Source organism: Haliotis asinina, chromosome 5 (genome assembly GCF_037392515.1).
Source record: "Haliotis asinina isolate JCU_RB_2024 chromosome 5, JCU_Hal_asi_v2, whole genome shotgun sequence".
Classification (NCBI taxonomy): Eukaryota; Metazoa; Mollusca; class Gastropoda; order Lepetellida; family Haliotidae; genus Haliotis; species Haliotis asinina.
In genome coordinates, this window is record NC_090284.1 from 16858862 (window position 1) to 16881587 (window position 22726).

At 37.5% G+C, this 22726-nt stretch overlaps 1 protein-coding gene and 1 long non-coding RNA gene across 2 annotated transcripts in view; one reads left to right on the forward strand and one right to left on the reverse strand.

The window, feature by feature from the left end:
- Window positions 1-22726, reverse strand: part of LOC137283747 (uncharacterized) — a 702566-nt gene that overhangs the window by 556712 nt on the left and 123128 nt on the right. The window lies entirely within an intron of this gene.
- Window positions 149-16855, forward strand: LOC137283744 (glycerophosphodiester phosphodiesterase 1-like). Its single transcript, XM_067815412.1, has 6 exons — window positions 149-420; window positions 5368-5543; window positions 6868-6973; window positions 12543-12635; window positions 13670-13881; window positions 16505-16855. Exons 1-6 carry the CDS (start codon window positions 151-153, stop codon window positions 16635-16637), a joined length of 990 nt encoding a protein of 329 aa, XP_067671513.1. The 5' UTR covers window positions 149-150; the 3' UTR covers window positions 16638-16855.

The following is a 22726-nucleotide window of genomic DNA, read 5'->3' on the forward strand; positions in this document are numbered from 1 at the left end:
TCACGTGTCACATATGGCAACCCTAACGGTTTATTGGTGAGGCATTGTTTTGATATACAAGCAGTGACGGAAATGACATTTTAGTGGTACGACTAATTTGTTCCAAACACTAGAGTGGTCTCCCTTTGTCAATTAGCACAAACTCCGATCATGTTTTCACCGCGACTGTCTTGTCTCCTGTTGAATGGGTTTTACGTTTTTGTTGTCATATACGCTTTTACCAATGTCGGGGTCGCATTTTTGTTAACTGGAGCAGCATTTGTGCTCCTTCAAATATACCGGATCCCCGCTATTTCGGACGAGAATCTGCGTTCGAGATTACAGCAGACGACAGGGAAAACGAAAGACAAACAAAACATTATTCTTCATCGAGCAGGGGTATACGATTCACCCGAAAATACTCTTGAAGGGGTGAAACTGGTAAGTAAAATTACGGTACTTTTTTACGTTTATGGGAATTCGTATTGATAAAATTTCACTATCTAAACTCTTGTCAAGTGGCCCGAGCTCTAAATGTCAAAAAATCTGCGAACAGTAACACTAACACTGATTTTTGAGTGAACACCTTTTCGAAAACAAAAGCTGTATGACGACAGTGTTAGAATGCAGTTTAACGGGCGCAGAACCAGGCAAACCACAACCATTTACGATCCTTGGAGTGAATATTTGGGGTTAGGGTTAGGCACTCTTTCCGATCCTTAGGGTTAGGGTTTTGTGGTAGGGTTAGGGCTTTAGGTTAGGGTTTGGTACCCTTTCCGATCTTTAGTGGACGCTAATTAATCTGATAAAGTGCGCCCGGTAAAGTGCAGTCCGCTCATTTACTTTCGATCGAAAGTTAATTTTCTGATCCGATATAGGATGCCTTATCATCAAAGAAGTCATTTTATAAGTCAACAAGTGGCATTATACGTACGAGATGATGTGAGAATATCATCATCATGTGTGAAAGGTGACTGAGTTAGTTTAGTTTTACGCCGATTTTATCAATATTTCAGCTTGGGGACATTAATGTACCCATGTGGGGAATCGAAGCTAGGTCCTGGACATGACAAACAAAATGCTTTAACCACTAGGCTGCCCTCATCTCTGAAATGAGGCCATGCACCGATAACCTTGACCAAATTTAGGACAATGACCTCTCTCAAGCTATAACATTTTGCATGCCAAAGTCCCTGAAAATTGGGTGAAATTACAGTCAAATCCTGATGAGTCGAATGCTGACGTCTTGAATATTATGCATAACGCGAAGGACCTGTCAGTACCGATACTTTTTTGTACCATCATAAACATACCTATATCATGAATATATCAGTGAGTCAGATTTAATACTTGGTCCCCAGTGATTTGACTTATCAGCATTTGACTCACCTTGAAAAGGTCTAACTCAAGTCAACTCAATGGGCTACATTCTCAAGGCTGTTAGATTTTTGCATATCTGCAGTGTCCTCAAGTGAAATGTTGCTTTTTATCATTTAATCCTTTTCCATCCACTGATGTAGACAGGAGATGCGAGTGACCTCCTCTGACACATCTAGTACCTCTCACTCCTTTAGCTGAACTAGTAAATGCTCAGAGAAATTGCATGTTCACAAAATACAAGGCATTGATTCTAAAAAGATTATGTGTCCTTACATTAATCACACACAGATCTACCTGCAGTGGAATTCAGTAAGGTAACAGGGCACTTCAAAATCAAGTCTGTAAGTTCAGTTTTTTCCTAATCACTGTCTCGGCTCAAGTGGCCTGTGAAGTATTAGAAGGTTTATAGTTACATTATAGTTACCTTCTTGGTGCCCATTCACTGCTTGGTGCACAAAGGTATATTCTCAAGACATCAGACTCAACTATTCTGATGTGCAGGAGTTCAAAAATGTTTTTAAAAGCTACTTGTCACAGGACAAGTGACTTTCAGAAAGCAACCTGTTCTGACTCATTTTCCACTTGCCATGATTTTTATGACAAAATCATGATGACGTAATTATGAAAGAATAAATCAACATGGTATTTGATGTTAATGTTTAGTGGACTATTTATTGAAAAGTGATAAATAGCAAAGGATGATATCTCTACCTTATTATCATTGTGAAATTTAATAGCTACATTTTGAACTGATATTAAATGAAAGTCAAGTTTATTTGCAGTTTGAAACCATTTGCTGAAATCATCTAGTAGCCCAAGGACAAGTAAGATACCATTGTTTGATTGCCCGAAATCAAAACTGGCTTGTCGTGGGTGTTGGGCGATGGGATTTTTTAACCCCAGTCTGTGGGAGAACTGAAGTCATAGAAATTCTCATGCACAGATTGATTTGAAAAAAACATGTGTTGAGTTCATCAGTATTTTCACTATGATCCTATGAAATGTTACAATTGCATAAAACTGGCATAACATTTTCTTCTTTGTTATTCTATATAGACGTAATGAATTTGTTGCTGACACTTTTATTAAAAGAGATTAATTATACATGTAATACATTAGTTCTTTTACAGTTCACTTGAATATTCAGCAAAACAAATGATCTGCCTTCATTTATTCAATTTTTTATTCACGATTCTGAATTGAATTTTTACAAGTGTTTGAATGAAGGTTTCTTTTAATATCTGTTTTACAAAACATGGAATATATCAGGATAATCAGGATAATCATGATATTATCAACTCGAATGTACATATGTAGGTGAGTGTGTATGGTTTTACGCCACCTTTAACAATATTCCACCAATATCACAGCAAGGGACACCACAAATGGGCCTCACACATTGTACCCATGTGAAGAATCAAACCTGGGCATGTGCCATGATGAGTGAACACTTTAAGCACTAGGCTATCGCACTGCCTCTATATACAGGTATTTAGTTTCAAAGTAATGTCAGGTCACTAATTGTCATGGCTTTATGGGACTAAACACTGAACAAAACAACACATTCTGTTATTTCAATGAACATAATGAATAATACACCAACTGCTGACTTCTTATTGTATTCATAAAGAAATATGCATATTCATTACCCTCTTTGTATCATATTCACTCCTAAACAGATTCATTGCAAGACCTATTTTTCATGTATTATTCATAACTTGATAAATATACTGTTGATGTGAATGAACAAACTAATCAACTTTTTCAATGGATATTCAGCTACCTCACACACATTGTATGATACATTCCAACAAATTAGAATTCCCAACACGTCCTGTGTGTCAAGCGTGTGATTAAAATTGTTAAGCTTTATTCAGCAAGAATGAGGCAATGTAATCTTTCTCATGTATCAGTTCAGTTTACATGAGTCAATGAGCAATGGAATGAGCAATTTTGTGTGTAAGAATGTTCCCATTGACTGAATATCACTATTGTTACCTTGATTATAGGCAGTGTGTTAATGTTTTCAAACAACTACACTAACAACAGTTTGTTTACCTGTTACTAGTGTGTGAAATAGCCTCCTGCCTTTGGGTTTTCTGAGGACAAAGATCTGTAGGACATGAAATAAAATTGGCCTGCCCTTAACTTAACCTTAATATGTTTCATAATGTATCTTTCTCAAGTGTACCATGTTACAGCATTAACTTCTAATGTCATGTAATCTGCCTCAACTGCTTGAAGGTCACTGCCATTAGCATGTCACTTCAGTGTACTCATTCTAAGATCAGAATTGCTTTTAAACAAATCTGACAATTGTCTAAAATAATCTTTCAATATGTTGCAGAATGGTTTTAAACAAATCTGACATATCTTTTATCTCTTTCGATATGCTGCAAACATGCCAGGTTCTGTTATATTTCTACCTTCTCTGTTTTTTTAACCTTTCCTCGATCTGTTACCATGGTTACAGGTGGGAAATGTAAAACTTTCTGTATATGTCTATGTAAGTAATAATTATTCTGCCACTAAATGAAATAAACATATGTATGTATGTCAGAATAGGTTAAACATGGCATATTTTGTTTTGAAAATCAGACATACCTACATTTTGTTAGAAATATTTACATAAGCGACAGCAAGAAGTCCAAAACAATGCAATGATGGAATCGGGAAATTGGCAATGACTTCCTGTCATTAGAAAAACAAAACTATTTATGATAGGTTTCCTGTACATGATGTGCTGATTACCTCATCATCTGTGACATTGCCATAGCAACAGTCAAAAAGTATGAATGTATTGACAGTGTGCTGGGAAAGGTATTTTTTTTGTGGTTCATAAACAATAAGATATTCATATGACATATTTTGGTTCAAAATTTTATGGTGTGATGCACAGTAATGCTGGTTATCATTCACAATAAACAGGTTGGCAATCAGACCTCAGTGATTCGTCAGTAATCAGTTGTAATTGTAAACTCTGCCACAGAACTCACAATGCATTGAAACATCTTGTCTACAAATATGTCAGTGATTGTTCAAAAGAAAAAACTAGCTATAGATACATGTTCATAGTGATTAAGTTTAGGAATAAACGTTACACACAAATTAAAATTCTTTTTCGATATTGGACCGATATAACCCTGGAAGAGGGTAGTGTCGTTATACAGTTAGTGAATACCTGCTGAAGTACAATAAGAATATATTTTTTATCTTATCACATGGAACATCACAAGAAATCAGTATATTGTTCACCATCTTATATATCAGTGTCAGTTTTTGAGCTTAAAGAAGGAATAACATGATACGACAGCATTTGGAAGATCCTCTCATGGAACATGCTGGAAAAGACTGACGTAAACTTTATGCGCAGTTCAGAAAAGCTGCATGGGTGAATTGAGAGATAGGATGTGCACATCCTTGGTCAAACACCTTCAAGATGCCAGACCAATTCTCTTCCAAAAATGTATTTGATATAATAATATTTAATATTTATTAATACTTTCATAATGATATTGAAGAATGTCATGTCAAAAGTTTATTTAATCCTGAAAAGGTCATGGTGGCATTTGTCTCTAGACTGTCCAGCAGTATGATTAAATGTTTTGTCTTTTCTCTTATGCGAGTCCCAATCATGTTCCAAAATTCTGGGTCCAATATCTCTGCCTAAGTGCAGTCTGTGCTATTTTTACCATACTAGTAAATCACAAAAGCCTTACCTGATAAACTTGTCCCAGAAATACAGCAGTTACATCATGGTAAAGTCCTCATCCACCTTACTGATGCTGGAGACTTGTAACAATCCACATGTTCATGACTCCCATCCATGCATGCAACTTTCATATCTGATATTGATCACATAAGCTCACAGACCAGACCAGACAAGGTTGCAATTGAAGAGATGGCCTGCATATTGTCATTTTACATGATGCTTGATTGAATTGAGACCCAGTGCTCATTCTTTCATTACCTGAAATGTAAATTTCTCCTTTGTTTCCATGGTTACAGGCTCATGAGTGGGGTGTTGGAGGTGTTGAGGTTGACCTTGAGTTCACGTGTGATGGGGTTGGTGTTCTGCTCCATGACAGCACCTTGGACAGAACTACAGATGGATGTGGGCCGATCTGTCGGCAGAGTTTCCAGGATGTCAGGAAGTTAGATGCAGCTGCCAAACATGTGTGCAGGTGAGTGATGGAGAGAGGGATGGAGTTGAGATAGAGTGAGTGATGGAGTGAAGGATGAATTAGTGGTGAAATGATGGAGTGAGTGATGGAGTTAGTGGAGGAGTTAGAGATAAAGTGTGTGATGGAGTGATGGATGGAATTAGTGGTGAAATGATGGATAGAGTGAGTGATGCCTGATGGAGAGAGGAATGGAGTTAGAGATAGACTGCGATGAGCGAATGGTGGATTGAGGGATGAATTAGTGGTGAAATGATGCATGGAGTGAGTGATGGTGAGAGGGATGGGGTTAGAGATAGGGTGATGGAGTGAGGGATGAATGAGTGGTGAAATGATGGATGGAGTGATTGATGGAGTTAGAGAGAGTGTGTGATGAGTGATGGACGGAATTAGTGGTGAAATGATGGATGGAGTGAGTGATGGAGTTTGTAATGGATGGACTGAGTGATGACGGTAGTGATGGAATTAGTTGTAGAGTGAGTGATAGAGGTATTGTCGGAGTAAGTGATGGAGTAGTGGATGTAGTTAGGGAGTGATGGATGGATTTAGTGATGGAGTTAGTGATGGATGGACTGAGTGATTGAGTTTGTGGTTGAGTTCGTGATGGAGTGATGGATGGAGTGAGTGATGGTTGGATTTAGTGATGGAGTGAGTTATGGCGTTAGTCATGGATGGAGTGAGTGATGGAGGGAGAGATGAATAAACTGAGTGACAGTGAGTAAAGGTGTTAGTGATGGATAAACTGAGTGATGGATTGAGTGATGGATGGATTTAGTGGTGGAGTGAGTGATAGAGTGATTGTTGGAGTTAGTGATGGAGTTAGTGATGGAGTGATAGGTGGAAAGAGTGAGGGAGTGATGGATGGCGGGATTGATGGGGTGTGTGATAGAGTTATTGGCAGAGTTAGTGATGGGATGATTGACAGAGATGGAGTTAGTGGTGAAGTTAGGGATGAAGTTAGTGATGAAGAGAGTTATGGAGTGAGTGGTGAGTGATAAGAGGGTGAGTTGTTCAGGGACATGAAGTGAGTTGTGGAGAGTGAGTGATTCAACGAAGTACGGACATTGATATCAAGTGAGTGAGTGAATACCAACTGAGTGACCAAGTGAGTGATAAGTAGGCGATAAGTGGCTCTAGATGAGAAAAACTTTTTCACAGAATGTATTGAAAGTGTATGTTGCATGTTTTGAATGAGTGCTACCACTGACTGATTCTTTTTGACAAATTTCTACTTACTGATTCCAAAAAAAGATCCATTTAATGTCTTAACAGCTCATTAGTATTTGAAGGGTTGGTTCATGATGGATGTGTATGTTGTGGTTCACAGAGCCAAAACGGGTCCAATGCAGATTCCTTCACTGGAAGAGTGCATCCAAGAATGTCTGAAACTAGACCTCACCGTGTACATCGACTGTAAGAGTCAGCCCGAGAAGGTACATGCAACAAATTCATTTCTAGGTGAATGTGATAAATATCTCAAATACTGAGTAACCAAAACAAATTTTGGGTAAAGAATACAGTAATATTTTAGCAGCAGATGTATTATTGTTGTCTTTGAACAATGGAACAAAAAACAAATAATTTTCTGGACCATGTTAACAGTGTTTATTCATATCAGAAATCACTAGTGACAACATTGCTCTGAAAATAAATGTAAACAGATGTTGACTCACATATTGTCTGGCATGGTATGTCCTATTTTGAATTTCTCACTTTTATAAATATTTAGAATTTAAGTAAACGTGTCAAAATAATCATGAATATTTGATTGAATTGAGGGATACACAACCAAACTTCATTATGAAGGTATACAGACATTATGATTTCATCTGGGTAAACAACGCATATTTTGAACAATTTTAGTCTCCTGACTGAGGCAACACTACAACATATAACATTTACTTAAGAGTAGGTCGCTAGGACAGATATTTGTCCTTCACATCCAACAAGGCAAATTTTGAACGATTTTAGTCTCTTGACTGACGCAACACTGCAACATGTAACATGTACTTAAGTGTAGATCAGTGGGACTGATGTTCTACCTTCACATCCTGCTAGTTACCCATGTACTTCTGGGTGAACAAGGCATATTTTGAACAAAGACACTTGACTAAGGTAACTCTGCCACATGTAATGTGTATTGAAGAAGGGGGTCAGTAAGGCTACAAAAGGTCAGTAGGACTGATGCACTACAAACTTAACATTCAGCCGGCCAGCGTTGCTTAGCTTCACCTGATTTGTGACCTATGTTCAGTACACCAGACCATGTGATCACTGATTTGAACAGGATTAGAAAACAATTTATATTTCCTCAGTGCAAGAATGATCTGCTGAGTTGCTAGTCTGCCTCAGTGTTAGTTCAAGAGGAAGTGTCATTTGTCATTCCTGAATAATTAATGGTCTAGCATGCATTCCTTGGTAGTCAGCGGACAGCCTGTATGCTGTTTTGTCCATGGCTTCTAGTCTTCAGATAAGTTTTTGAACCATTGAGTACAAGGTCACATGTTATCATTTAAGCTGGGTATTTGGTAGTTTTCTTTGGGGTACTGGAAATTATTCCGGCTCAGTTATCAATAATGTTTATTATCCCCTTGCAAAGCGGGGATTGTTATAGTACAAGGCTCCACCTGTCTGTCCGTCCATATGTACATACGAATTGGAATATCTTAAGGACCATTCTCTAGATTCTTTTCATATTTGGTACCTAATATCATGACAATAAAGGACAGCTCTGAGTCAGGTTTGGTGACCTTTACGTTCTTTTCGAGGGCACAAGGGACTTTAACCTTTTACCCTTGTCAGCAAGATATCTCAAGAACCATTCCCAAACTTTTGTTCATATTCAACAGCAAGCTTATTCTAGGGAAGGTGCAGGGCCCAGTCGATTTTGGTGACCTTCATGTAACTTTCAAGGTCATGGCAACACTTTAAAGATTTCAGCATGTTAACATGGTTAAGCTGCATACTTGTCAGCAAGATATCCCATTCTCTGGTTTTTCTTCATATTCAACTCCAATCTTATTCTAGGGAAGGCACAGGGCCCAGTCGATTTTGGTGACCTTCACATAATTTTCAAGGTCATGGCGACTTTGAAGAGTTTAGCATCTTAAGCTGCATGTTAAGCTTGTCAGCGATATACCCCAAGAACCATTCTCTGGATTTTTCTTCACATTTGGCATCAAACTTCCTCTAGGGAAGGTGAAGGGCCCAGTAGATTTTGGTGCCGTTCACTTAATGTTCAAGGTCACAGAGACACTGATGATGACAGTATGTCAAGAACTGGTCACTGGATTTACTTATTCATCACCAAGATTCATCTTGGAAAGATGCATTTAACTTATGAATGAAGATTTTATGGATATCCACTTCTTTATATGAGAACACAACGTTTCGGAGTTAATACTTACTCCTTCATCAGGTGAAGGAGTAAGCATTAACTCCGAAACGTTGTGTTCTCATATAAAGAAGTAGATATCCATAAAATCTTCATTCTTATGCATTTCACTTCTAAATGCCCTTCAAAGACTTGCATTTAACTTCATCTTAAACTACTGCTTTCATTTTCATTACTTTTTCAGTTTAATTTGATAGTTTGTGGTGGGGGATTATGTCACCTTAGTGACAATGCATGTTCGAGGTGAAATGGTATACCACCTTGTTAACAGAATCATGATTTTCCCTCTGGTTTGGTATACCGCAGTGCAATCCAAAAATTCAGCATTTTTGGATTTCATGCCATCATTTTATTAATCATTTTTAGCCTTTATAGAATGTCTAGAAATCAAATCATTTTGTCAAAATCTTTGCTAGACAGCTTTTGCTGTCAGTTTAATCATGATCATGATCATTATTCACATATATGTGAACCAAAACAGACCCAATTGAAGACGTTCTTATATATGTATTATACCAGGGTAAGAGCATACCATTTCACCCTAAAGTTTATTGCCTCTGAATATTCACATTTTATCATTCACTTTGTATATTGGACCCGTGAAGGTCCCGGGGTAGAATAGGCCTTCAGCAACCCATGCTTGCCACAAAAGGCGACTAGCTTGTCGTAAGAGTCGACTAACGGGATCGGGTGGTCACGCTTGCTGAATTGGTTGACACATGTCATCGGTTCCCAATTGCGTAGATCGATGCTCATGTTGTTGATCACTGGATTGTCTGGTCCAGACTCGATTTTTTACAGACCGCCGCCATATAGCTGGAATATTGCTGAGTGCAGCGTAAAACTAAACTCACTCACTCACTCACTTTGTATATTGGGTACTTCACTTGTGCATTGAATATATCTAAATCCATTCAGGGCCATTGAGTAGTTTTCTATTGGTATTGCATATATTTCACTCCCTCGGGTTCAATTTATTAGACATATTCAATCATCGAGATGATCATTCTTAAATGAAATATTTAAAATACTGTTCTTTGAAGGCATTTAGAAGTTGGATGGACTTGAATACATGAAACACTTTTATGGATAATAAACCCTTTGTATTCTTTATATAATGATTCAGATCTAAACCTTGCTCTTTTGGGTGAATGCTTAGTCAGTGTACAAAGTGAATGCATGTACATAAAACAAGAATAAAATGAAGTTTTTATCAATAAAACTGTATTCATTTAAATTGTTGTTTAGGGTAACTTGAAAATTTTCTTTTGTTCATCAACTGCCCTATTTGTGTCAGATGTCGTAAACTGTAAATCTAGAATGTTTTGCTTTAAAAAAAAGTACAGATAAAATGAATGACACTAAGTGTGTGTGTGCGTGCGCATGCGTGCATGTTTGTGTGTGTGTACGCGGGCATGTCAGCGTGCGTGTGATGAGTTTTATGGAGGAAGCAATATCAATGACCCCCCCTCCAATCCCATATTGATTTAGCATGATTTTTAAATTATATTTATGATTTTTAATATATTTTATGACACCACCCCATCCCCCACCCCAGTTCATGTGCACAAAATTGCTGAACCCCCACCCCTCCTCCCCTACCTTCGAAAACAAAATGGGTGAAACCCCTTCTACCCATTAATTATGAATGGCCCATAAACCTGTCATTTCCATGGACCAGTAATAAACAAAAAAACAGGAGGAAGATTTCTTTAATTTGTTAATTCACAATGACATACCATCAAACCAGGTAGTAGTCGATTAAATAAACAATCTTTGATGTCCGAGTTTCTGTTTTTTCAGATTTTTTTCAGTAATCTTATCATAGAAGTTCACTCACAAAAACTTCCTGTCAAGTTGGTTTGATATAAAACTAGGGGTCACGACAAATTCATTTTGTAAGTGACCTTATGACTGTGCTGTAAGATAATGTACTACTCCAACCTTGCTTGTGAACTAGAGGCCGTTGATGACCCAAATTCGATTCTTCTACTGCTGTCAAGCAGTTTTACTACAATACTCATTCCTGCTTGACAGCAGTACAAGAATCTATATTGAAACACCACATTGTCATAATCCAGAACCTGTTATTCATAACGTTTGTCTATTTTGTTTTTCACTCTAGTATGCTTGCTTACTTTCAAATTGATATTAATAATATGTTTGTATTACCATCAGACTTGTATTACATATATATAGTGTTCATTTCAGTATTACTGTGACAGAAAGGTATTACTGGTATTCTGATACCACTAACATGCTGGTATTACTGACACATATCTGTATTACTTACTGGTATTATGGACACATTGTTATTACTTAGTACTGACATTTTGGTATGACTGACACAGTGTTCCTGATATGATGACATACATGGAATGACTGACTGTCTTACTGATGTGATGACTTACATGGCATGACTGACAGAGTTGTACTGAAGTGACTGATGTTCTTGTATTGGTGATATTGGTGATACTGGAATCCAGCACTCAGACGGCTCCACTGGTTACATGTCAAACCACGAATTGAGTTTAAAGTACTTGTATCCACCCAGCAGTGTGTGTACAGAAAGCTCCACAGTACCTGCAAGACTTTGTCTATGTGTACAGTGGAAGCTCTCAAAACCAGAAACCCTCCAATCCGGCATGTGCTCATTATCGGACCTAGAATTTGGTTCCCACTGAATCTGGTTAATTTGTGATCATTTACACACCCTCTTCATCAGTGTCAGTCTATTCCATATTTCGCACAACAAAGACCGCCCAATCGACTGTATGAACAGTAATTAATGCTCTCTAAACCAGCATCCGTTATCTGAGTTCTCCTGCTGATTGGCTGAACTTATATTAAACAACACAGTGCATTATTATCTGCATTAAACTCATTGTTGATAGAATGAATGTGGATATGGATTAGGCCTAAGTAGGTGAGATAAATTGGTGAATGATATTTAAAATTGGTGAAATTGATCAATGGTATTAATTATTGTGCCACTTTGACAGAACTTGTCTCTAAGTGTGTTCTTTTTTGCGTATTTTACCGGATAAGGGCCTATCCAAGAAATGTGATGCAGCTGAAGGTGGGAAAGTCTCAAATAAATGCTTAACTTTTCTTTCTGCTGAAGCATGACGGCTGAAAAGATAAAACCACTTCTCAGAAACCTTGTTTCTAAAAGCATTCCCAACCTCGACACTCTACCTGTATTTCCAGACAAACACTAAAGAAACAGCAGCCTAAACTTACTGACATTTTTACCTCTTGAATTATAATATAAATGGAAACTGTACTGTACACATACACTTGTGTTGTGTTCTGATACATGTTAGTGCTTTGAGCATAAAGTGCACGCATAAATCATTATGTTTCCTACGTGAATCAAAATTCAGTTTCAGAATGAATAAGTATTCATTTTTGGAAATATGCACTCATCTTTTTCATATTAATAGTTGGAGCCAAGCAAATAATATTATCATTATTGCATGCTGCAATGACAGTATGACCTGCAGCTAGTACTGATATACTGGCATACTGGCATACTGGTCACTGCACTCTTCTGTCCAAGTCATGTCTATATTTTCTCATGTTTAATTATTGGTCACTTGTTACAGACGGCAGAGTTAATGGAAACACTTTTCAAGAAGTACCCTGCATTGTACAACAAAGCCATTGTGTGCTCCTTCTACCCACAAGTCATCTATTCTGTAAGTCCTTCTCTCGTGTCAGCTGTTCAACTTCTTATGTGGTTGTAGATTTGATTTCATGTCATATAGGCTGTTAATGGAAACCATGTTCAATAAAAATAAATGTGATGGATATTTGAAATTTTTGTTTTATGAGTGGATGAGTGAGTGAATATTCCAGCAACATGGCATGGGACATCAGAATTGTGCTTTACACACTGTACCTATATGGTGAATCCATGCAAATGTGTTAACCATGAGGCTCCTAAAATTTTGTAGAAGCTATGCTCTCTGTCTCATTCTGTAACACTGTTCACAGGTATATTCCTGCTATTTGACAGCAATTTATTGGTAGTAGAGACTGGACTAGACAATCCAATGATTGACATCATGAGCTTCAATCTAAACATGTAGGATATGAGGATATGATGGCATGCATTGACCACATCAGCAAGCAACTGACAACAAAGCATGGGCTGGAGAACTTCATAGATCTAATACACCATGCAACATACTGGTTTAAAATAATGTGAGCAAGGATATAAGAAAGGAAAATACCTCATGTCCAAGATTTCCAAGTCTCACTGCTGCTGCTGTCTCACAATGATCTGAGTTTAGAATTTGTCTTCAGTATCCCATACTTGTCATACGAGAGATTGGGTGGTGAGGCTTGCTGACCTGGTATCCCATTTGAGTAGATGGGAGCTCATAATTTTGAGCACTGTTTGCTGAGTGCTGCAGACAGACAAATCTATGTTATTTATAGGGTATATACATCTTCTTAAGATTTTTAAACTTATGTCAACACACAGAAGTGCCATACAATAATCTTTAAGAATTGAACATTTATCTTGATCTGACAGCAGAAATTTGTACGCATCCCTTTTCTAAAGTTAATGTCATAAATTATGATCAAAAACATGTCCTTGATTATCCACTTGTGTGAAGCCCTTGTCTGGTGTTCCTGCTGGGATAAAAGCAGCATGAAGCTCAGCTCACTCAATCATGTTTTCTCAGTCCCGACTTTTGATAGTTGTGTAAATTTTGCCCTGCAGGTCAGGAAGAAGGACCAGAATATAATGACTGGCTTGACCCATCGTAGGAAGGTCCTGTCAACTGTGTCCGAGGGTGTTCCAAGGAATAAGGAGTTGTGGAAGAAGATTGTCTCCCCTGTCCTGGACGTCCTTCTGGAGTGGTCGCTGTACTCCTGGATGTGGTATCTTTGTGGCAATAGTTTCTTCCTCATGCACAAAGACAACCTATCACGGTGAGTCTTAATCGGCAGGTTTTGTATTTCTGTGAACTCTTGTACCAGGCTTAGATAAAACAAAACCTCATTCACCCAGACTCTGCTGACGTAAGACCATGTCTTCAGAACTACTCCTCTTCAGAGCATCTGCTGATACAAGTATGAGGGGTATTAGCAAGCTTTGAGCCAAGCATTTATGAAACTGGAAGATTATCATCAACTCTACATTTACCTTTTTTTATCCCCTGCCATGAAGGTGGAAGGGATATAGTCATGAGCTCTATCTGTCTATCTGTCCATCCATCCGAGATGATGGGGATAGATTTTCTTAAATAATATATGAAATGGAAAACCAGATTTTGTATGTGTTCCTTTTTGCCTATGAATGTCATGGTGGAGTTAAAAAAACAGAACCAAATAGGAACAGGACACTATGGCTGGGGTAATTGATGACCATGTCTTCTTGTTGAAACATAGTTCCGTTATATGTAGGGAATATAATGGAAGATCTGGTATAATTCACAAGTATGTTGCTACATTGAAAACTGCTACAAAAATGTTAGATATCATTTGTCATACAAGTTGTTCAAAAAAGCTGAAGTGATAGTTTAAAAAGTCAGTTGTATGATAAATGCAGTGTAACTGGCACAAGGGAGGTAATCTCTTTCCTACGCTAAAGTCACACTATTTTGGCATGAAATATCTGCTTTCCGTGTCTTTCTTCACGATCACAGTGACAAACTGTCACCTAATGATGATCATCTGTGGTGGTGTACAGGTTCCAGTTATCTGTTCGCACTTAGTAGGACATATTATAACCAGAAGCATATTAACAGTCAATGATGTCATCTGGTTCACAGTACCCATATACAGGTTATGAAATTCCCCAAAATTTCAGCCAGTGCACAGGGCTAGTAAGATATACAACAGTTATATATAGTAGTGAAAGCTGAATTCTCCTTTGCATTATCGCGGAAAGTGCCTTTTTGTATTGGAATTAATCATGATATCTATTGTGCTTAATAATGAAAACATAGGTCATGAAGATAAGATGTGTCCCCAGGCTGATTATTGTACAGGGAATCCTTGGACTTTTGTTCATGCTATCAACCGCCAGTTTGTCTTTGTGAGGTTCAAGTATATTTCAGCTGGCAGTGATACAGCTGAACTATTGTTGGTTGGTGGAGTAAGTCATGCCTCATTTAACCATACAATATAATGATGTATACGAGGGGATGTCAATAAGTTTTGAGCCTTGCATCGAAAAACACAAAATATTGGTATGAGCCACATTTATTTCTCAACATAGTCCCCTTGTGAGTCAAGACACTTGTTCCATCTTTTCTGCCAGTCACTGATGCCATCTCTGTAGAAGGCGCCATTTTGGTCCTCAAACCAAGCCTCAGTAGCAGCAATAAGCTCATTATCATCCTGAAATCTACGACCACACAAGTGTTTCTTGAGATTTGGGTAACAGATAGTAATCACTTGGTGCTGGGTCTGGAGAGTAGAGGGGATGCGGCAAGATTTCGTAACCGCATTCATGGACAGCAGCGGCTGCAACGCGAGACATGTGTACTGGAGCATTGCCTTGATGTAGAAGAATACCATGTCTGATCTTGCCCCAGCGCTTCTCCTTGATTGACTGTCGCACTTGCCTCAACAAGTTAGCATAATATTCCCCATTCATTGTTCTTCCTTTTGGTAAGTAATCTATGTGGATGACGCCTTTGCTATCCCAGAAGACTGTCGCCATTACCTTCTGCACTGATCTGGAGGCTTTGAACTTTTTGGTCCTGGGAGAAGTGACATGTTTCCATTCCATGGATTCTTGTTTACTCTCAGGATCATAGTGGTGGACCCAGGTTTCATCACAGGTTACTAGCCTAAAGTGAAAATCTTCTGGATTCTTGTTGTATCTGGTTAGCATGGAGTTGCTTATGGTGACCCTTGTTTGCTTCATTTCATCTGTAAGAATTCTTGGCACCCATTTTGCGCACACCTTAGACATGACGAGATGTTCATGAAGAATTGTCTTGATGGATCCGTGTGAAATGTCTGTGGTCTCCTCTAACTCATGGAGTGTGATTCGACGATTTTCCAGCACAAGTCTATGCACTCTGTCAATGTTTTCCTGACTAGTGCTTGTTGTTGGGCGACCTGGATGGGGGTAATCTTCAGGACTCTCACTACCATGCTTAAATTCATTGAACCATCTTTTGATGGTAGCAGATGAAGGGGAAGACTTCCCATAAACTGCTGAAAGCCTTTCTTCAGTGTTCTTCGCCGAGTTTCCTTCAAGAACTAAAAACTTAATTACTGCTCTATACTCAATTTTATTCATTTTCACTGCCGTGAGGGGAGTCTCTTTCTGTCAGTGTGAGCTGTTCTGAGAGTTACCAGAGATACCAAAACTTATATATCACATCAGCTACACCCCAAGGTTCAATGTCGTACCATAGGCTGTGACACCTGGGTATGAAAAATGCTCAAGGCTCAAAACTTATTGACATCCTCTCGTACTTTTTATGGGTGCTGTGTATGGCTATATACTATGATTTTTGGATCATATATATGGTATGAACATGATGTTATGTATAATATATGTATAGTATGACAAAAATGACATCTCCTGCTTCAGGCACAATCTCAACTACTGGACCAACTTAGGAATTCAAGTCATCCCCTGGACGGTCAACAACCCAAAGGAAAAGGAATTCTTCACACAATCCTTCAACTGTCCTATCATCACTGATGGCATGAATAGTGAATAAATCACAATCATAGACCACCATTGTGGATATGGAACAACACGGAGTAGCGCCAAGTAGATTTAGAGTTAACTCCCTTGGATGTAATTCAAACCAGATAAGATGCTTCACAGATAGCTGTACAGGCAGAATCAAATTTTTGTAATCATTTTTAGTACATTGCAGTTTCATACCAAACACAGCATTAAAACTGTGACAATATCTATAGCTTATACAGTATGGTTCAAAATTATTGAGAATAGCTAAAGCATTTCATATTATTAAACGAGAACAAATCAGATAAAATTGAATGTATTGTGAAAGTGAACTGACCTTTTCATGTTGTGTAGGTAACAATTTAATATTTTATCAAGTCTCCTTGAGCTTCACGGCACAGTCTAAGACGGGTAGGCATACTTCCTATCAGAGAGGTTAGTGTCTCGTGAGTTATGCTGTCCCAGTATCAGACCACTTCTCTCTTCATGTCTTCAATTTTTGTCAACCCCTTTTGATTCACACATTCCTTCATCATCCCCCAAATGTTCTCAATGGGATTTAAGTCAGGACTATATGCAGGAAATGGTAATGCAGTCACATTTTTCTCCTGAAACCACTGCTTGGCATGTTTTGCGGTGTGTTTAGGATCATTATCTTGCTGCAAAATCCAGTCATTTCCATAAAACACATGTGCACTTGGAAGGGGAAAATTATCTAATATGTTAGTGTAGCGTTGACTTGCCAGATTTCCCTCAAACACACACAGCGGGGTCGTTCCTAATAAGGATATCCCTCCCCATACATGAAACTTTGGGCTGTATTTAGGTCGTCGATACAACGGTGCTGACGCAGACTTTGTCAATAGTTTCACATTATTGGGATATACCCATATTGAGCTTTCATCAGTAAAAATCACATTTTCCCAGTCAAAGTTTTCATGTGCCAAACACCACTCAACACGCCTGTCTTTATGTTCTTGTTTCATGAGAGGAGAAAGAATTCCAGTCTTTTTCTCCCATCCAAGATCAATCAAATTTCTTCTAACTGTAGATTTTGATACAACTGTTGATCCCCTTTCTATCATTTCATACCTGATGTTGGAGATGCTTGCCCTTTGCTTTTTAGACGCTAAAATTCCCAGCCGGACGCGATCTGAGAAGTCCAATTTTCTGGGTCTCCCTGCTCCTTTCTGATGCCCCAAATCCTTTCCCTCTTTAAAATTCTTCCTAATCCTATACACAGTAGAAAGGGGAGTTCCTGTTCTCTCTGCCAGTGTATTTACATCATCAATTCCTTGATTACACAACTCAAAAATCAACCTTCTTTTATCTTCAGCAGACATTGTTGACAGTGCTGAGGAAAATGACGTCTGCTACAAATTCAGGGGAGGTAACTCTAATTGTACTATACTCAGTAGGCCAAGATGAGTTACCTCCCTTATACCATTACTTAGTTTTAAGTATCAGTGAATCAGTTGAGGTGTTAGGATAGCTCAAAGTAAGAAGAAAAATTCTCAATAATTATGAACCAGACTATATATCCTGCTTCAATTTCACAATGCCGTGCCATGACAAATTAAGCATAGTAATTTGAAATAATGTTAAACAATAAATTAAGTATAATAATTTTAAATAATGTTACTGGTACTAGAAATTAAGTATAGTGATGTTGATTAATGTCACTGTTACGATATATTAGGTGTGATAATGTTAAATAATTAAACAATGTTACGATAAATTATGTAAAGAAACGTTAAATATTATTAATGTGACTATGCATTAAATATGGTAATGTTTATCAGTGTTAATGTTACGAAATTCAGATACAGTAATGTTAAAAAATGTTACTATAGATTAAGTATATTATCCTTAAGTGCAGTTAATGTTACTACATATTAAGTATATACTCATTTAAGGTAGTGTTAAGGTTACAAAACTTTAGGTTTTGTAATATTAAATAATGTTGATGTTATTATGAATTATGATAATGCATTTCCTCACTTAACGTGTGCCTTTGTTTAACCTGAGGTCTGAAAATTCTTCTTATTTCACCAGTCCACATTATTGTTCTGTTAAATACTTGCCATGTACCACAAACTTAAAATGACATTCTACAAACACAAATATCTATTGATTCTCAAGTATTAGATGAGCCAGCGCAGTGAACACATTTGTGAAAAACAGGCGGAGCAAGTAATCTGGAAGAATACACTTGGTTGCACAGATAGATTAGCGATTAAGTATGTGCAATACATGCTGACATGCAATACATGGTTGTAAAATCAATACCCCTGCTGTTCAACACAGGTCTCGAAGAGCGACTTAGTTCACAAAACACCATCATAACACAATTTGCCCGAGGAGATTGAACTTTTCAATATTAAGATGACAATCTGTTTCCCTCTTGTTTCAAATGGAATGTTCTGGAGGAGATTGAACTTTTCAATATTAAGATGACAATCTGTTTCCCTCTTGTTTCAAATGGAATGTTCTGGAGGAGATTGAACTTTTCAATATTAAGATGACAATCTGTTTCCCTCTTGTTTCAAATGGAATGTTCTGGAGGAGATTGAACTTTTCAATATTAAGATGACAATCTGTTTCCCTCTTGTTTCAAATGGAATGTTCTGGAGGAGATTGAACTTTTCAATATTAAGATGACAATCTGTTTCCCCCTTGTTTCAAATGGAATGTTCTGGAGGAGATTGAACTTTTCAATATTAAGATGACAATCTGTTTCCCCCTTGTTTCAAATGGAATGTTCTGGAGGAGATTGAACTTTTCAATATTAAGATGACAATCTGTTTCCCTCTTGTTTCAAATGGAATGTTCTGGAGGAGATTGAACTTTTCAATATTAAGATGACAACCTGTTTCCCTCTTGTTTCAAATGGAATGTTCTGGAGGAGATTGAACTTTTCAATATTAAGATGACAATCTGTTTCCCCCTTGTTTCAAATGGAATGTTCTGGAGGAGATTGAACTTTTCAATATTAAGATGACAATCTGTTTCCCCCTTGTTTCAAATGGAATGTTCTGGAGGAGATTGAACTTTTCAATATTAAGATGACAATCTGTTTCCCTCTTGTTTCAAATGGAATGTTCTGGAGGAGATTGAACTTTTCAATATTAAGATGACAATCTGTTTCCCCCTTGTTTCAAATGGAATGTTCTGGAGGAGATTGAACTTTTCAATATTAAGATGACAATCTGTTTCCCTCTTGTTTCAAATGGAATGTTCTGGAGGAGATTGAACTTTTCAATATTAAGATGACAACCTGTTTCCCTCTTGTTTCAAATGGAATGTTCTGGAGGAGATTGAACTTTTCAATATTAAGATGACAATCTGTTTCCCCCTTGTTTCAAATGGAATGTTCTGGAGGAGATTGAACTTTTCAATATTAAGATGACAACCTGTTTCCCTCTTGTTTCAAATGGAATGTTCTGGAGGAGATTGAACTTTTCAATATTAAGATGACAATCTGTTTCCCCCTTGTTTCAAATGGAATGTTCTGGAGGAGATTGAACTTTTCAATATTAAGATGACAACCTGTTTCCCCCTTGTTTCAAATGGAATGTTCTGGAGGAGATTGAACTTTTCAATATTAAGATGACAACCTGTTTCCCTCTTGTTTCAAATGGAATGTTCTGGAGGAGATTGAACTTTTCAATATTAAGATGACAATCTGTTTCCCTCTTGTTTCAAATGGAATGTTCTGGAGGAGATTGAACTTTTCAATATTAAGATGACAATCTGTTTCCCTCTTGTTTCAAATGGAATGTTCTGGAGGAGATTGAACTTTTCAATATTAAGATGACAATCTGTTTCCCTCTTGTTTCAAATGGAATGCTCTGGAGGGCATTCCCATGTATGCAAATTAGGGTCATTTCTCAGGTCGTGGCTCATCTAGTACTTGTCAAGCAGTAGAACCTGAAACTTTCCAGTCTTGGAATTAGCACAGTTTTCATGTTGGCTGTGAACATTGTTTTCATGTTAAGCTTTAACAATATTTGTTATATCTTTAAAAGATGTATTTTTAACAATGAATAAGATATATATGACTTAGTTATTTTAGGTTTAAATATTTTATTTGTTTGTAATTTGTTTGATTTTATCATAATTTTACAAATGACCACTATTTTTTGTGTTTTTCATAAAAATAGCCCAAATTCATTGTGACATGAATATCATCTTTTCCTGCTTGTATGTCTTTCCCACTGGAAATAGCGTATGCTTAGAGAAGAATATACAGTAGTATCTTACTGTTTTAGGTACCAACTGTAGTACTTAAATTGGTATTCCTGAACCAATACTTGTCGCAAGAGGTGACAAGCAAGGTTGGGGTTGGGTGGTCAGGCTAGCTCACATGGTTGACACATATCATTGTATCCCAATATTGCCTAGATCGATGCTCTTGCTGTTGATCACTGAATCGTCAGGTTCAGAACTGAATATTTACAGACAGCCTCCATATAGCTGAAATATTGGTAAGTGCTCCATGAAACCACGAACAAACAAAACATATCTTAAGTCACCAAGATGTGATTCCTTAAAGTATTCTCTGTCTCCCTCTCATCTTAAAAATCTCCTCAGATAACACATTGTTAATAAAATTTAAATTTTACATGCTTTTTGCCATGAAAAATATTTTGGAGATACAACATATTTTTATATTTAATAGTAATGTCCATCTGTATGGCACCGTATCCACATACCTGTGTATGCTCATGGCATTACTATGCTTTTTTTGGTCTACATGTTTGAAGTAGTATTTTTACCATTGTTTTGCGTGTTATTTTCAATTATGACCTCTAAACCCCATCTCTCCACTTAAATTGTGACCCTTGACAACCTTTTCAAACCAACTGTTTCTATGTCACATTTTTTAGGAAGGTGTCATCTATTTAGTTTATCAGTTGTATAATGTATTGCATAGACATGTGTACATACATTCCAAGGAGCAATTGTTTTGAAGTTTTGGAACGTGATGTAATTCAAATGATTTAACATTGAAAAGGGAGACAATTTGTTGTGGATGAATATTTTGAGTCAATATGAGTAAAATTAGTGGTAATGCAGGAAGATGGTTTATGCAACATCTATTTTTGTTACATATCCAATGTTTATATTTCTGAGAGGCAAGAATCACCAACAAGCAATGCAAGATCTTCAACATTTACCTGTTGATTAGTCTCATAATTTGTTTTAGATATGGAAAAGACAGGGAAAAGTTTGAAAGTGTTATGTGAATGTATGGATAAAGTAAGACTGGTGATAGTTTTAAATGTTCAAAGTGTGCTTAGTGAAGGCTGGTAATGGTGTTGGGTGGCATTGATAGTGTGGGTTATTTGGTTGAGTGTAACCATTGCACATGTTCTGTGAAATGCGGACTGAACTGACATGGCAGGATTTAAATGCCACTTTTTTATATTTTCTATTGCCTGAATGGATGTATTGTCAGTTATGTTGATGGTTAAAGAAGTGGCTAGACGTGATGAATGTTTTCGATGGATCCCATATTAAACATTACTTGCGTACACACAAATCACACCACACTGCACACCACGTCACACAACCCTACTCACACACTGCACACAACACCACACCACACAACCTTACTCACACAATGCACACCACACCACACAACCTTACTTACACACTGCACCACAACACACAACCCTACTCACACACTGCACACTACACCACACCTCGCAACTCTACTCACACAATGCACACCATACCACACACATTACTCACACACTGTGCACCACAACACACAACCCTACTCACACACTGCACAAAACAACATACCATACTATTATGGCTAAATGCCACAACACAGCACACCCAAATGTACCCGAGTTCGAATACACCACACTAATTTCACAAGTTCCAATTGTTAGCAAAGAAATTTCTACATTAATTCATTACATTGCCCATAATACTGTTTTGTCAGTTGTGAAAATAATAGACGTTCCCTGATCCCAAATGGACACTGCTCCATGTTTGGTATTACCTTTGTCTCTATCAAATGACAGCAGTGGATGACCTCAGATATAACACATCACTTTGGTATGGGGCTCATCAGAAATTATGCAAATTTTGTTAACACTGAAA